The 15939-nt window shown below is 50.2% G+C and overlaps 1 protein-coding gene across 2 annotated transcripts in view; it reads right to left on the bottom strand.

Annotated features, from left to right (window-relative positions):
- The window catches only part of KIRREL1 (kirre like nephrin family adhesion molecule 1), a 94346-nt gene extending 84342 nt beyond the window's left edge, over window positions 1–10004 (bottom strand). For both annotated transcript variants that reach the window (XM_038768292.1, XM_038768293.1), the window contains exon 1: window positions 9905–10004. In XM_038768292.1, the coding sequence (XP_038624220.1) occupies window positions 9905–9956 (52 nt within the window). In that variant the 5' untranslated portion in view covers window positions 9957–10004. The remainder of the gene's footprint in view (window positions 1–9904) is intronic.
- Window positions 10005–15939: the final 5935 nt, after the last annotated feature.

Below are 15939 nucleotides of genomic sequence, written 5' to 3'. Positions count from 1 at the left end.
ACGGTGTTTGGCACATAGTAAACGCTTAACAAATACCATCATCATTATTATTACTATTATTGCATTATTACTGTATCTACCCCAGTGCTTAGAACGACTAACAAATACCATCATCACTATTATTATTATTATTATTGCATTAATATTGTGTCTATGCCAGTGCTTAGAAAGGTGTTTGGCATGTAGTAAGCACTTAACAAATACCATCATCACTATTATTATTATTATTACTATTGTATCTACCCCAGTGCTTAGAACGACTAACCAATACCATCATCGCTATTATTATTATTATTATTATTGTCATTGTTATTATTGTATTTTCCCCAGTGCTTAGAACGACTAACAAATACCATCATCACTATTATTATTATTTCATTATTATTGTATGTACCCCAGTGCTTAGAACGACTAGCAAATACCATCATCACTATTATTATTATTATTATTATTGCATAATTATTGTATCTACCCCAGTGCTTAGAACGGTGCTTGGCACATAGTAAGCACTTAACAAATACCACCGTCATTATTATTACTATTATTGCATTATTATTGTATTTACCCCAGTGCTTAGAACGGTGCTTGGCACATAGCAAGCGTTTAACAAATACCATCATTAATCCCACCCAGCCGCTTCCCTGTTGTGTTGTCACCTTGGGCAAGTTACTTTGCTTTTCTGTGCCTCAGTTTCCTCATCTGGAAAATGGGGATCATTATGACTATTATTGCCAAGCAGATTCCCTCGATGGCCCCCTAGTTAAGCCCCAAGGGGAATTAAAGGGAATTAAGCACACACACACACACTATTTCCACCCCTGGATTTAAGACCCTTAATCCCCCCCCCCGACTCCCCCCAGAAGAGTGGAGGCTCACAGCTCCATTGATTTCAATCAATCAATCGTATTAATTGAGCGCTTACTGTGTGCAGAGCACTGTACTAAGCGCTTGGGAAGTCCAAGTTGGCAATAATAATAATAATAATGGTATTTGTTAAGCGCTTACTATGTGCAAAGCACTGTTCTAAGCGCTGGGGTGCCAAGCACAGAGAATAATAACAATAATAATAATAATAATAATATGGGGTGCCAAGCACAGAGAATAATAATAATAATAATAATGGCATTTGTTAAGCACTTACTGTGTGCAAAGCACTGTTCTAAGCACTGGAAGTGGAATGACTTGCCCAAGGTCACCCAGCAGACAAGTGGCAGAGCTGGGATTAGATGGGAAGGGAGACAGGGTGGAGAGAAGATTTTGGATGGCAAGGGATTATAAAGGGACCCAATAATAATAATAATAATAATGGCATTTATTAAGCACTTACTATGTGCCAAGCACTGTTCTAAGCTCTGGGGAGGTGACAAGGTGATCAGGTTGCCCCACAGGGGGCTCACAGTCTTAATCCCCATTTTACAGATGAGGTAACTGAGGCCCAGAGAAGTGAAGTGACTTGCCCAAAGTCACACAGCTGACAAGTGGTGGAGTCGGGATTTGAACCCATGACCTCTGACTCCAAAGCCCGGGCTCTTTCCACTGAGCCACACTGCTTCTCCCAAGAAGGCAGAGGAAAAAGACACCAGGACCCAAGGTGGTTATTCCCCTGCTGCGGCACTCTCGCTCTCTTTCATTCATTCATTCATTCAATCGTATTTATTGAGCGCTTATTGTGTGCAGAACACTGGACTAAGCGCTTGGGAAGTACAAGTTGGCAACATATAGAGACGGTCCCTACCCAACAACAGGCTCACAGTCTAGAAGGGGGAGACAGACAACAAAACAAAATACACTAACAAAATAAAATAAATAGAATAGTAAATATGTACAAGTAAAATAAATAGAACAGTAAATCTGGCTTAGGGGCACGAGCCCGAGCTTGGGAGTCAGAGGTCGTGGGTTCTAATCCCACCTTTGCCACTTGTCAGCTGGGTGACTTTGGGCAAGTCACTTAGATTCTCTGGGCCTCAGTTCCCTCCGCTGTAATACTATTTACTACTCTATTATCTAGAATCTAGAGTATTTACTATTCTATTTATTTTATTTTGTCAATATGTGTTGTTTTGTTGTCTGTCTCCCCTTTCTAGACTGTGAGCCGGCTGTTGGGTAGGGACCGTCTCTAGAGGTTAACAATTTGTACTTCCCAAGCGCTTAGTCCAGTGCTCTGCACACGGGAAGCGCTCAATAAATCCGATTGAATGAATGAATGAATAAAATGGGGGTGAAGACTGTGAGCCCCATGTGGGACAACCTGATGACCTTGTATCTCCCCCAGCGCTTAGAACAGTGCTTGGCACATAGTAAGCGCCTAACAAATACCATCATCATCTCTCTCTCCCTCCAGGGTGGTGGGGCCGAGAGGCAGAAGGACAGGGAACATGTCCACCAACTTTGGTGTATTGGACTCTTCCAAGCGCTTAGTCCAGCGCTCTGCACCCAGGAAGCGCTCAATAAATACTATTGATTGTGGGAAAGGAACATGTCTACCAACTCTGCTGAACTGGACTCTCCCAAGCGCTTAGTCCAGTGCTCTGCACACGGGAAGTGCTCAATAAATCACTTCATTTTTCTGTGCCTCAGTGACCACATCTGTAAATGGGGATTGAGACTGTGAGCCCCACCTGGGACAGGGACTGTGTCTGCCCCAATTCGCTTGTGTCCACCCCAGCGCTTTGAACAGTGCCTGGCACATAGTAAGCACTTAACAAATACTATTATTATTATTATTATTAATAAATACTACTGATTGTGGGCAGGGAACTCGTCTACCAACTCAGTTGAATTGGACTCTCCCAAGCGCTTAGCCAGCGCTGTGCACGCGGGAAGCGATCAATAAATAATAATAATAATAATGATGGTATTTGTTAAGCGCTTACTATGTGCCAAGCAATGTTCTAAGCGCTGGGGGAGATACAAGGTCATCAGGTTGTCCCACGTGGGGCTCACAGTCTTCATCCCCATTTTGCAGATGAGGGAACTGAGACGAAGAGAACTTAAGTGACTTGCCCAAAGTCACACAGCAGACAGTGGCGGAGGCGGAATTAGAACCCATGACCTCTGACTCCCAAGCCCGGCCTGAGCCACGCTGCTTCTCTACACTATTGATGGATTGAATGACTGACTTGGGGGAGGTGTTCCTGAGCTGGGCGAGGGAGGGGAAAATAATAATAATCATAATTATGGTATTTGTTAAGCGCTTTCTTTGTGCCAGGCACTGTCCGTCCCCTCGGGGCAGGGAAATAAGATTGAGAAACTGGAGTGGGAAAGGGAGGCGAGAGATGGAGAAGCAGTGTAGCTCCGTGGAAAGAGCCCGGGCTTGAGAGTCAGAGGTCATGGGTTCTAATCCCATCTCCACCACTTATCAGTTGGGTGACTTTGGGCAAGTCACTTCATTTATCTGGGCCTCAGTTTCCTCACCTGGAAAATGGAGGTGAAGACTGTGAGCTCCACGTGGGACAACCTGATTACCTTGCATCTACCCCAGCGCTTAGAACAGTGCTAACATAGTGTAACTAATGTACTAACATAGTACCAACATACTAACATACTAACTTTAACATAGTACTAACATACTAAGTTTAACATAGTACTAACATACTATTACCAACATACTAACTACTAACTACTACTAACATAGTGCTAACGTAGTGCTAACATAGTAAGCGCCTTAACAAATATTATTATTATTATCATTAGTAAGGTCATGGGTTCTAATTCCGCCTCTGCCACTTCTCAGCTGGGCAAGTCACTTAACTTCTCAATGTCTAAATTCCCTCATCAGTTCACTGGGGATGAAGACTGTGAGCCCCATGTGGGACAATCTGATTACTTTGTATCCTCCCAGCGCTTAGAACAGTGCTTGGCACAGAGTAAGCGCTTAGCAAATGCCATCATCATCATTATTATTATTTTTCACCTTCTTTATTGATCCCCCAGGGGCCTGCTGTATGTGTGTCCCCCCTCCCCACTATTCTGGCCCCCCGGGGATGGGGGGGGGCAGAGGAAAGGGATAAATTCCGGGTGGGAAGGGGTGGGCCCACTGTTGGGTAGGGACCGTCTGTATATGTTGTCAACTTGTACTTCCCAAGCGCTTAGTACAGTGCTCTGCACACAGTAATCAATCAATCAATCATATTTATTGAGCGTTTACTGTGTGCAGAGCACTGGACTAAGCGCTTGGGAAGTCCAAGTTGGCAACATATAGAGACAGTCCCTACCCAACAGTGGGCTCACACAGTAAGCGCTCAATAAATACGATTGATTGATTGCAGCCCACTTCCCAGCCCCCTCCCCAGTCAAGAGGGGAACTGGGAATTAATCAATCAGTCGTATCTATTGAGCGCTTACTGTGTGCAGAGCACTGTACTAAGCGCTTGGGAAGTCCAAGTTAGCAACGTATAGAGACAGTCCCTACCCAACAGTGGGCTCACACAGTAAGCGCTCAATAAATACGATTGATTGATTGATTGCAGCCCACTTCCCAGCCCCCACCCCCAGTCAAGAGGGGAACTGAGAATCAATCAATCAATCGTATTTATTGAGCGCTTACTGTGTGCAGAGCACTGTACTAAGCGTTTGGGAAGTACAAGTTGGCAGCATATAGAGACAGTCCCTACCCAAGTGGGCTCACAGTCTAAAAGGGAAGAAGGGAAGAACCCAGGATCTCCTTTCACTCATTCATCATTCATTCAGTCGTATTTATTGAGCGTTTCCTCGTGCAGAGCACTGTACTAAGCGCTTGGGAAGTCCAAGTTGGCAACATATAGAGACAGCCCCTACCCAACAGTGGGCTCACAGTCTGAAAGGGAAGAAGGGAAGAACCCAGGATCTCCTTTCACTCAGTCATCATTCATTCAGTCGTATTTATTGAGCGTTTCCTCGTGCAGAGCACTGTACTAAGCGCTTGGGAAGTCCAAGTTGGCCACATAACTGCCCTCTGTGGAGGGGGCGAGCTGAGGTCGCGCGGGGGGGAGATGGAGGCTGGTTGATTTGGGGGCGCTGAGCTCCCCTCTCCCCTCCGCCCCCCCGCGCGGGGGTCTCCCGCGGGGCCTTCCCTCTTCCCCGCTCCGCGGAGCGCAAAAAACCCGCAACAACCTTTGGGCTTTACGATGCTGCAGCAGTCCCAAAGCCAGCAGGGCCCACCACCAAACGCAAATCCCCCCCACGACCCCCCTCCAATTACCCCCTCCTGGAGAGACTCCCCTAAAGGTCATTTCCTCCATCTGAAAATCTGACCTCACCCGGGACAGATCTTTTATTTTTTTGGGGGGGGCCAAATCAATCAATCAATCAATCAATCAATCGTATTTATTGAGCGCTTACTGTGTGCAGAGCACCGTACTAAGCGCTTGGGAAGTCCAAGTTGGCAACATATAGAGACAGTCCCTACCCAACAGTGGGCTCACAGTCTAAAATATTACTCTATTTATTTATTTATTTTACTTGTACATGTCTATTCTATTGATTTTATTTTGTTAGTATGTTTGGTTTTGTTCTCTGTCTCCCCCTTTTAGACTGTGAGCCCACTGTTGGGTAGGGACTGTCTCTAGATGTTGCCAATTTGTACTTCCCAAGCGCTTAGTACAGTGCTCTGCACATAGGAAGCGCTCAATAAATACGATTGATGATGATGATGATGTTGCCAATTTGTACTTCCCAATTGCTTAGTACAGTGCTCTGCACATAGGAAGCGCTCAATAAATACGATTGATGATAATGACGATGTTGCCAATTTGTACTTCCCAAGCGCTTAGTACAGTGCTCTGCACATAGGAAGCGCTCAATAAATACGATTGATGATGATGATGATGTTGCCAATTTGTACTTCCCAAGCGCTTAGTACAGTGCTCTGCACATAGGAAGCGCTCAATAAATACGATTGATGATGATGATGATAAAAGGGGGAGACAGAGAACAAAACCAAACATAGTAACAAAATAAAATAAGTAGAATAAATATGTACAAATAAAATCAATAGAGGAATAAATACGTACACATATACAGGTGATGTGGGGAAGGGAAGGAGGTAAGGCTGGGGGGGGTGGAGGGGGGAGAGGAAGGAGGGGGCTCAGTCTGGGTAGGCCTCCTGGAGGAGGTGAGCTCTCAGTAAGGCCTTGAAGGGATGATGATGGCATTTATTAATAGAGAAATTAAGGGGTGGGGGCGTCCCGGGTTTAAAAAGCTTTTCAGCCTCTCTTCAAAACTGGGGTCTGGGCAGAGTGGGGGGTCTCCCCCTGGCCTCCGGGAAGTTCTTCTGCGGGTCTGACTGGAGTCTCCTGCTGCAATCCAAGTCGTTTCCCCCTTGGCCAGTCCTTAGTGGAAAGAGCGCGGGCTTGGGAGCCAGAGGTCGTGGGTTCTAATCCCGCCTCCGCCCCTCTTCTTCCTTCATTCAATTGTATTTCTTGAGCGCTTACGGTGTGCAGAGCACTGGACTAAGCGCTTAATTATCTGCTGGGTGACCTTGGGCAAGTCGCTTCATTTCTCTGGGCCTCAGCTGAAAAATGGGGATGAAGACTGGGGGCTCACCCTGATTACCTCGTCACTACCCCAGCGCTTGGTGCATAGTAAACGCTGAACAAATACCATTATTAGTATTATTATGTTGCCACCTTGTACTTCCCAAGCGCTTAGTACAGTGCTCTGCACACAGTAAGCGCTCAATAAATTTGATTGATTGATTGATGTACCCCCAGGGCACAGCCGGTGCCCCCCAATAATCCCTAGTGATTGACCCCCTCCCCAGCCCCCCCAGACTCCCCCCTAAACACAGCCCCCCAGCCTTCCCTGCCAGAGAGAGGAGGGGAGTTGGGGGGCGAGGGTTGGGGGTGCCAGACTCTTAGGGGGAGGGCTGGAGGGGAAACTGAGGAAGTCCGTGGCTTCCGAGGCCCAACAGATTAAAGGCAATGAATCGCATCCCACTTCAGCAGATAATCGGTCGATCAGTGGTACTTATTGAACGTCTACTGTGCGCAGAGCACCGTACTCAGCGCCCGGGAGAAGACAATAGCAAGTTGTAGATGCTTCACCCTAAATACCTTGGGACACCCCCTTTCCTCCTTCGCCCCAGGACCAGCTGCAAACCCCGGTCAGAGGGGGAGAGGGAGGGTCACCGGAGAGTTTGGGGTCCCCGGGGGAGAGCGGGGGGTCCGACCTCCGCAGCGGTTCGCCTGCCATCTCACATTGTCCTGATTAGGGTCTAATCTTTCCTCTTTCAATTTCTCCTCTCTGAAACTGGAGCGACGGGGTAGGGGGGAGGGGGTTGTGAGAGAGAGAGAGAGAGAGAGAGAGGGAAATCTCCCTGAAAATGAATAAATATTTCAATTTTCAGCGCAATCACTCTGAAAAGCCCGTTGCCTGATTGAAACGGGGGAAGGATAATGGTTTTCATTTAGATAAGATACGGAAAATTATTTAGTGAAAAATGAAGATTGATGAGAACCATTGAAATGTCTTAAAAGGGGATTTTTGTTTCTCGCCTCTTCCCCTTCCCTACCTCCGAGTCTGACCGGGCTGTGGGGGGAAAGGGGGCGACCCCAGGAATAGGCCGAAGCCCTCCCCTCCACTGGTCCGCCCCCCCGCGGACCCCCCACTTTCAGGGCCGCCCCCCAACCTCTATCCTCCCTCCTGTCCTCATCTCTCCCTTTCCCCCCTCCTCCTCCTCTTCCTCTCTTCTTCCCCTCCCTCTCCTCTCATTTCCTTCTCATCTGGATCCTCTTCCTTCTCTATTTGGGGAGGGGGGCGGTCCGTGTCCCCCCCCCCCCCACCGCCCGGTCCCCTCCAGGAAGGCTACTTCCCAGGGAGAAAAGCCAGCCACTCTGTCCATTTCCGTCGCGGTCAATCGAACGCACATGGGTGTCTGCGTTGGCAAACCGCAGCTTTTTCCCCCTGGGTCTCAATCATCAGTGGGGAGGAAGGAGGAGGGGACGGAGAGCCCCCTCCTCCCCCCAAAATAATCCCTATCCTGAGCTTTCCAACTCCTTTTCCTCTAGAGGCGGGAGAGCCCCCCCCCCAAAAAAAATAATCCCTATGATGAGCTTTCCAACTACTCTTCCTCTAGAGGAGGGAGAGCCCCCTCCCCCCAAAAATAATCCCTATGTTGAGCTTTCCAACTCCTTTTCCTCTAGGGGAGGGAGAGCCCCCTCCCCAAAAAATAATCTCTATCCTGAGCTTTCCAACTCCTTTTCCTCTAGAGGAGGGAGAGCCCCCACCCCAAAAAATAATCCCTGTCCTGAGCTTTCCAACTCCTTTTCCTCTAGGGGAGAGAGCCTCCCCCCCCCCCTCAAAAAAAAAATCCCTATCCTGAGCTTTCCAACTCCTTTTCCTCTAGGGGAGAGAGCCTCCCCCCCCCTCAAAAAAATAATCCCTATCCTGAGCTTTCTAACTCCTTTTCCTCTAGGGTAGAGAGCCTCCCGCCTGCCTCAAAAAATAATCCCTATCCTGAGTTTTCCAACTCCTTTTCCTCTAGGGGAGGGAGAGCCCCCCCCCAATAAATAACCCCTATCCTGAGCTTTCCAACTCCTTTTCTTCTAGGGGAGGGAGAGCCCCCCTCCCCAATAAATAATCCCTATCCTGAGCTTTCCAACTCCTTTTCCCCTAGAGGAGGGAGAGCCCCCACCCCAAAAAATAATCCCTGTCCTGAGCTTTCCAACTCCTTTTCCCCTAGAGGAGGGAGAGCCCCCACCCCAAAAAATAATCCCTGTCCTGAGCTTTCCAACTCCTTTTCCTCTAGGGGAGAGAGCCTCCCCCCCTTCAAAAACATAATCTCTATCCTGAGCTTTCCAACTCCTTTTCCTCTGCCCGCTTCCATCCTCCTGGCAGGCCATCCTCTTCCCAACTTTGCTCTCTTGGCCGGTCCTTCCCTTCTCCCGGGCTCCAGCGAGCTCCTCCTCCTCCTCTTCCTCCTCCTCCTCCTCCTCGTCCCCCCGCGATCCCGCTCGGTTGTCGGGGCTCCGGAGGTTGCAGCTGGAACTGGGGACGGCCCGGAGGGCTCCGGCCCCCAAAGTGGGTCACCCTGGCTCTCCGTCCACCGTCCCCTCCCCCCTTCTCCCCCCACCCCCCCGGCAAGAACACCCCTGAAAGCCCCCCAGGACGCTAATTTCGCCCCACTCTCCCCTCCCTCCCCGCTAATAAAACATCCTCCCAAGTTGCAGAGTTAGAGGTGGATTTGTGTGTCTGTGTGTACGGATGCCAGAATCTGGGTTATGTGCCTTTGTGCTTTAATGGATCGGCCTGTGTGTCTGTTTATTGGTGGGGTGTGTGTGTGTGTGTGTGTGTGTGTGTGTGTGTGTGTGTTTCACTCTAGCGGGGCTACTGCTTGTGTGCAGCACCGGGTGGCATTGTGGTCCTGGGCATTTCTGTGCCAGTGTGTGTGTGTGTGTGTGTGTATCTGTAGGTCAGTGTGTATGTCACACTGCTAGTGGGATTGTGTATCTTGAGTATGGATAAGTGGCGGCTCCTGAGCCGCTGGGAGCCAGGTGTGTGTCTTTGCGTGGGTCTGTGTGATTGTTGTGGGTCTGTGAGTTTCAGGGGTTGTGTGATTGTGGGGAGAGGGGGTGGTGGAGATGTGAGGTTCAGGTTCCCCCCCACCTCAGGCAGCCCCCAACCCCATCTCCCGCAGCCCCCCACCACTCCGGCCTTATCAGAGGAAGCCTGGGGCTCCCTCCTCCCTCTTTTGGGGACGAGGGGGTCCTCAACGCTTCGACGACCACCCCCCAAAAAAACTCGGGGTGATCAGGGGGAGGTCACCCCCCACCCGCGCGGGGCCCCGACAGGCTCAACTTGAGAAAATGACCAAGACCCCCCCCCACACCCTTCATTCCGGCTGGGATTGGAGACCCCCACCAGCCCCGACGGCGTCTGGGGGGGGGGGTCCAGGCCTCCGAGGGGGTCGCGGGGGGGTCTTTCTTACCTTGACAGAGAGAGTGGGACACAGACAGGACCCAGACGAGAAGAGTCCTCATAGCTGGACGCTCGGTGACCGCCCGAGGCTGGGGCCCAGGAGTTGAGACACACACAGAGACACACAGAGAGACAGAGACAGAGAGACCAGAGAGAGAAGGGGAGGGGGATGGAGGAGGAGGAGGAGGAGGAGGAGGAGGAGGAGGAGGAGGAGAACTCTCTCCCTCCCTCCCCTCCTGTTCCTCCTCCTCCTTTTCTCTCTGTCTCTCCCCTTTTCCCTGTTTTCCCCCCTACCACTCCCTCGCCCCTATCTCTTTAATTCTCTTTGGATTCGTCTCTGTCCCTCTGTCCGCCTCTTCCCTCTGTCTCCCCTCTCTCTCTCTCTCTCTTCTTCCCCCCTTCCCCTCCCAGCTCCTGACGTCTCCCTTCCTTTCTCCCTCCTCCTTCTCCCTCCCGCCCCTTGCTCAAAAAGAGAGGGGGGGGGGGGAAAGAAGGAAGCAAGAAAGAAAGAGAGAAGGAGAGAAAGAAAAGCCAAACACGAACCACAAACTCTGGTCCTGAGCCTATGAGAGGAGGGAGGGATGGAGAGGCAGAGGGAGGGGCTTGGGGCCGGATGAGGCACTCCTGGGTCCGGGCTCTGCCCTCCCACCCCAATTCCCACCCCTTCCAGGGAACGGGATTCTTGGAGGAGGGGGAGGAAGGAGAGGCTGGAGAGGGGAGGGTCGTGCAAGGGCTAAGAGGGTCTTACCCAGGAACACACCCAACCCCCACCTCCCTCCTCATCCACCTCCTCCTCCCCCTTGGCTCCCGCCCCCAGACCCAGAGAAAACTCCCCCCACGACCCCCTCTTCTCCAACGCCCCTGCTTTCACTCCTACAACGCGGGTCAGGGGTCGCAGGGGAGGGGGTCTCCATCCCCAAACCAACGGTACCGGAGTTGGGGGCCTGGAAAGGCCCGAACTTGGTACCTCTGGCTCTGGGGTGGAGCCCCCTCCCCAACCTTCCAGCCCCTCTCTTTCCCTCCCGAGCATCCAGGGGAGGAAAAGAGAAGTTGGGATCTTAAAGGGGCAGGACATTCCCGTCCATTCCCCGCAAGCCTCGCCCCCAGGACGAGGGTTCAGATCCCATTTCGGGAGAGGAAAGTTGGGGGGGGGGGCGGTTGGAAGTATTTCTGGAACTGTTCATATCCCCTTTTTTTCCTGCCAGAGAAGCAGCGTGGCTCAGGGGAAAGATCCCGGGCTTGGGAGTCAGAGGTCACGGGTTCAAATCCCGCCTCCTCCGCCCCTTGTCAGCTGGGTGACTTGGGGCCAGTCCCTTCACTTCTTCGGGCCTCGGTTACTTCATCTGCAAAATGGGGGTGAAGGCTGGGAGCCCCCAGTGGGACAACCTGATCACCTTGTAGTAACAATAATGATGTTGCCAACTTGTACTTCCCAAGCGCTTAGTACAGTGCTCTGCACACAGTAAGCGCTCAATAAATACGATTGATTGATTGATTGATTGTTGGTATTTGTTAAGCGGTTACTGTGTGCCAGGCACTGTTGTAGATACAAGATAATCAGGTTGTCCCACGTGGGGCTCCCAGTCTTCATCCCCATTTTCCAGATGGAACTGAGGCCCAGAGAAGTGAAGTGACTTGCCCAAGGTCACACAGCTAAGTGGCGGAGCCAGGACTTGAACCCACGACCTCTGACTCCAAAGCCCGGGCTCTTTCCCCTGAGCCACGCTGCTTCCCTTTGTAACTTCCCCAGCGCTTAGAACAGTGCTCGGCACATAGTAAGCACTTAATAAATGCCATTATTATTAATATTATTATCATCGTGGCTCAGTGGAAAGAGCCCGGGCTTTGGAGTCAGACGTCATGGGTTCAAATCCCAGCTCCGCCAATTGTCAGCTGGGTGACTTTGGGCAAGTCACTTTGCTTCTCTGGGCCTCAGTTCCCTCATCCGTCAAATGGGGATTAAGACTGTGAGCCCCCCGTGGGACAACCTGATCACCTTGTATCCCCCCAGCGCTTAGAACAGTGCTTTGCACATAGTAAGCACTTAATAAATGCCATCATTATTATTATTATCATTATTATTGGGAGTCAGAGGTCACGGGTTCAAATCCCACCTCCGCCCCTTGTCAGCTGGGTGACTTTGGGCCAGTCACTTCACTTCTCCGGGCCTCAGTTACTTCGTCGGCAAAATGGGGATTTCATTCGTTCATTCCATCGTATTTATTGAGCGCTGACTGTGTGCAGAGCACTGGACTGAGCGCTTGGGAAGTACAAGTTGGCAACAGACAGAGACGGTCCGCACCAAACAACGGGGCTCACAGTCCAGAATGAAGACTGGGAGCCCCCAGTGGGCCAGCCTGATCGCCTTCTAACCTCCCCAGCGCTTAGAACAGTGCTTGGCACATAGTAAGTGCTTAATTGAGAAGCAGCGTGGCTCAGTGGAAAAGAGCCCGGGCTTTGGAGTCCGAGGTCATGGGTTCAAACCCCGGCTCTGCCAATTGTCAGCTGGGTGACTTTGGGCAAATCACTTAACTTCTCTGTGCCTCAGTTACCTCATCTGTAAAATGGGGACCAATCAATGGTATTTATTGAGCCCTTACTGTGTGCAGAGCACTGTACTAAGCGCTTGGGAAATACAAGTCGGCAACATATAGAGACAGTCCCTACCCAACAGCGGGCTCACAGTCTAAAAGGGGGAGACAAAACCAAACATACTAACAAAATAAAATAAATAGAATAGATACGTACAAGCAAAATAAATAAATAAATAGAGTAATAAATCTGTACAAACATGTATACATATATACAGGTGCTGTGGGGAAGGGAAGGAGGTAAGATGGGGGGGGATGGAGAGGGGGAGAGGAAGGAAGGGGCTCAGTCTGGGAAGGCTAAGACTGTGAGCCCCCGTGGGACAACCTGATCACCTTGTAACCTCCCCAGCGCGTAGAACAGTGCTTGGCACATACTAAGCGCCTAATAAATGCCATCATTATTATTATTATTATCATTATTATTTTGAAGGCAGGCCTCCTAGGTTCCTCTTTTCTTCCCTTCCCCGAGGACTGCGGACGAAGCTGCTAGGGCAGGGGGGAAGAGGAAGGAGAGGGGAGGCGGGGAGGATGAGCTGCCAGAGGCCAGAAACCCCCTCCCCAAAAAAACTAAGCCAGGAAGCCCCCCTGTCCCCTGGCCTGGGTGGGCGATTCGCCCTCACTTCAGCCCCGTAGCCCTGCCCCTGGGCAAGGGTGATGCGGGGTGTGAAGGCCCCCTACCCCTGAAGATAATAATAATAATAATAATAATAATAATGGCATTTGTTAAGCGCTTACTATGGGCAAAGCACTGTTCTAAGCGCTGGGGGGGATACAAGGTGATCAAGTTGTCCCACGTGGGGCTCACAGTCTTAATCCCCCTTTTCACAGATGAGGGAACTGAGGCTCAGAGAAGTGAAGTGACTTGCCCAAGGTCACACAGCAGACTTGTGGTGGAGCCAGGATTCGAACCCATGACCTCTGACTCCAAAGCCCGGGCTCTCTCCACTGAGCCACGCTTGAAGATGGGGAGGGGGTAGCAATGGCCTCTTCCACCTCTTTTGGGGAGGGGGACTCTTTGCTCAGTGGGGGAGACCCGGAGGGAGGGGCTGCTCCCAGGGAAAGCAACGTGGTCTAGTGGTTACAGCCTAGGCCTGGGCTTCAGAATCAATCAATCAATCAATCAATCGTATTTATTGAGCGCTTACTGTGTGCAGAGCACTGGACGAAGCGCTTGGGAAGTCCAAGTTGGCAACATCTAGAGACGGTCCCTACCCGACAGTGGGCTCACAGTCTAAAAGGGGGAGACGGAGAACAAAACCAAACATACTAACAAAATAAAATAAAATAAGAAGGATCTATGTTCTAATTCTAAAGTAATAATAATAATGACATTTATTGGGCACTTGCTGTGTGGAAAGCACTGTTCTAAGCGCTGCAGAGTCTTTTAGACTGTGAGCCCACTGTTGGGTAGGGACCGTCTCTATATGTTGCCAACTTGGACTTCCCTAGCGCTTAGTCCAGTGCTCTGCACACAGTAAGCGCTCAATAAATATGATTGATTGATTGATTGAGAAGCAGCGGGGCTGCGTGGAAAGAGCCCGGGCTTTGGAGTCGGAGGCCATGGGTTCAAATCCCAGCTCCGCCAACTGTCAGCCGTGTGACTTTGGGCAAGTCACTTCACTTCTCTGGGCCTCAGTTCCCTCATCTGGAAAATGGGGATGAAGACTGTGAGCCCCCCCGTGGGACAACCTGATCACCTTGTAACCTCCCCAGCGCTTAGAACAGTGCTTTGCACATAGTAAGCGCTTAATAAATGCCATTATTATTATTCTCTGCGCCTCAGTGACCTCATCTGTAAAATGGGGATTAAGACTGTGAGCCCCCCCGTGGGACAACCTGATCACCTTGTAACCTCCCCAGCTCTTAGAACAGTGCTTTGCACATAGTAAGGGCTTAATAAATGCCATTATTATTATTATTATTATTATTATTATTGTTATTCTCTGCGCCTCAGTGACCTCATCTGTAAAATGGGGATTAAGACTGTGAGCCCCCCCCCCGTCCCGTGGGACAACCTGATCACCTTGTAACCTCCCCAGCGCTTAGAACAGTGCTTTGCACATAGTAAGCGCTTAGTAAATGCCATCCCGACTCCGCCACATGTCTGCTGTGTGATCTTGGGCACACAGTTACCTCAGTGACCTCATCTGTAAAATGGGGATTAGGACTGTGAGCCCCACGTGGGACAACCTGATTACCCTGTATCCTCCCCAGCGCTTAGAACAGTGCTTTGCACATAGTAAGCGCTTCACAAATGCCTATTATTATTATTATTATTATTATCATCATCATCATCATCATCAGGGCTCGAGGGGGCGGCGGTTCAGGCGCGCCCTCTGCTGCTCCAAACGTCGCACTGCAGGAGGCCTTCCCGCTCATTCCCTTCTTCGTCTAATATTCATTCATTCAATCGTATTTATTGAGCGCTTACTACGTGCCAAGCACTGTTCTAAACGCTGGGGAAGTCCAAGTTGGCAACATAGAGAACAGAACAACACAGAGGACAAAGCAAAACATATTAACAAAATGAAATAAATAGACTAAATATGTATAAATAGAGTAATAAATACATACAAATATATATACATATATACAGGTGGTGTGGGGAGGGGAAGGAGGTAAGGCAGGGGGGATGGCATTTATTAATCAATCAATCGTATTTATTGAGTGCTTACTGTGTGCAGAGCACTGTACTAAGAGCTTGGGAAGTACAAGTTGGCAACATATACAGACGGTCCCTACTCAACAGTGGGCTCACAGTCTAAAAGGGGGAGACGGAGAACAAAACCAAACGTAATAACAAAATAAAATAAATAGAATAGATATGGACAAGTAAAATAAATAAATAAATAAATAGAGTAATAAATCTGTACAAACATATATACATATATACAGGTGCTTTGGGGAAAGGAAGGAGGTAAGATTGGGGGGGATGGAGAGGGGGACGAGGGGGAGAGGAAGGAAGGGGCTGAGTGTGGGAAGGCCTCCTGGAGGAGGTGAGCTCTCAGTAGGGCCTTGAAGGGAGGAAGAGAGCGAGCTTGGCGGATGGGCAGAGGGATTGGGGGCATTCCAGGCCCGGGGGAATTAAGTGCTTACTATGTGCAAAGCACTGTTCTCTGCACTGGGGAGGCTACACCGTGATCAGGTTGTCCCCCGTGGGGCTCACAGTCCTCATCCCCACCTGACAAATGAGGGAACCGAGGCACAGAGAAGTCAAGTGACCTGCCCAAAGTCGCACAGCTGACAAGCGGCAATAATAATGGTATTTGTTAAGCGCTTGCTATGTGCAAAGCACTGTTCTAAGCGCTGGGGTGATACAAGGTGATCAGATTGTCCCACGTGGGGCTCCCAGTCTTCATCCCCATTTTCCAGAGGAGGGAACTGAGGCCCAGAGAAGTGAAGTGGCTTGCCCAAGGTCACACAGCTGACGAGTGGCGGAGTCGGGATTAGAACT

The sequence above is a fragment of the Tachyglossus aculeatus genome, chromosome Y4 (genome assembly GCF_015852505.1).
Source record: "Tachyglossus aculeatus isolate mTacAcu1 chromosome Y4, mTacAcu1.pri, whole genome shotgun sequence".
Classification (NCBI taxonomy): Eukaryota; Metazoa; Chordata; class Mammalia; order Monotremata; family Tachyglossidae; genus Tachyglossus; species Tachyglossus aculeatus.
The sequence above is the reverse complement of the archived record's forward strand: the minus strand, read 5'-3'. Positions and strand labels throughout refer to the sequence as shown.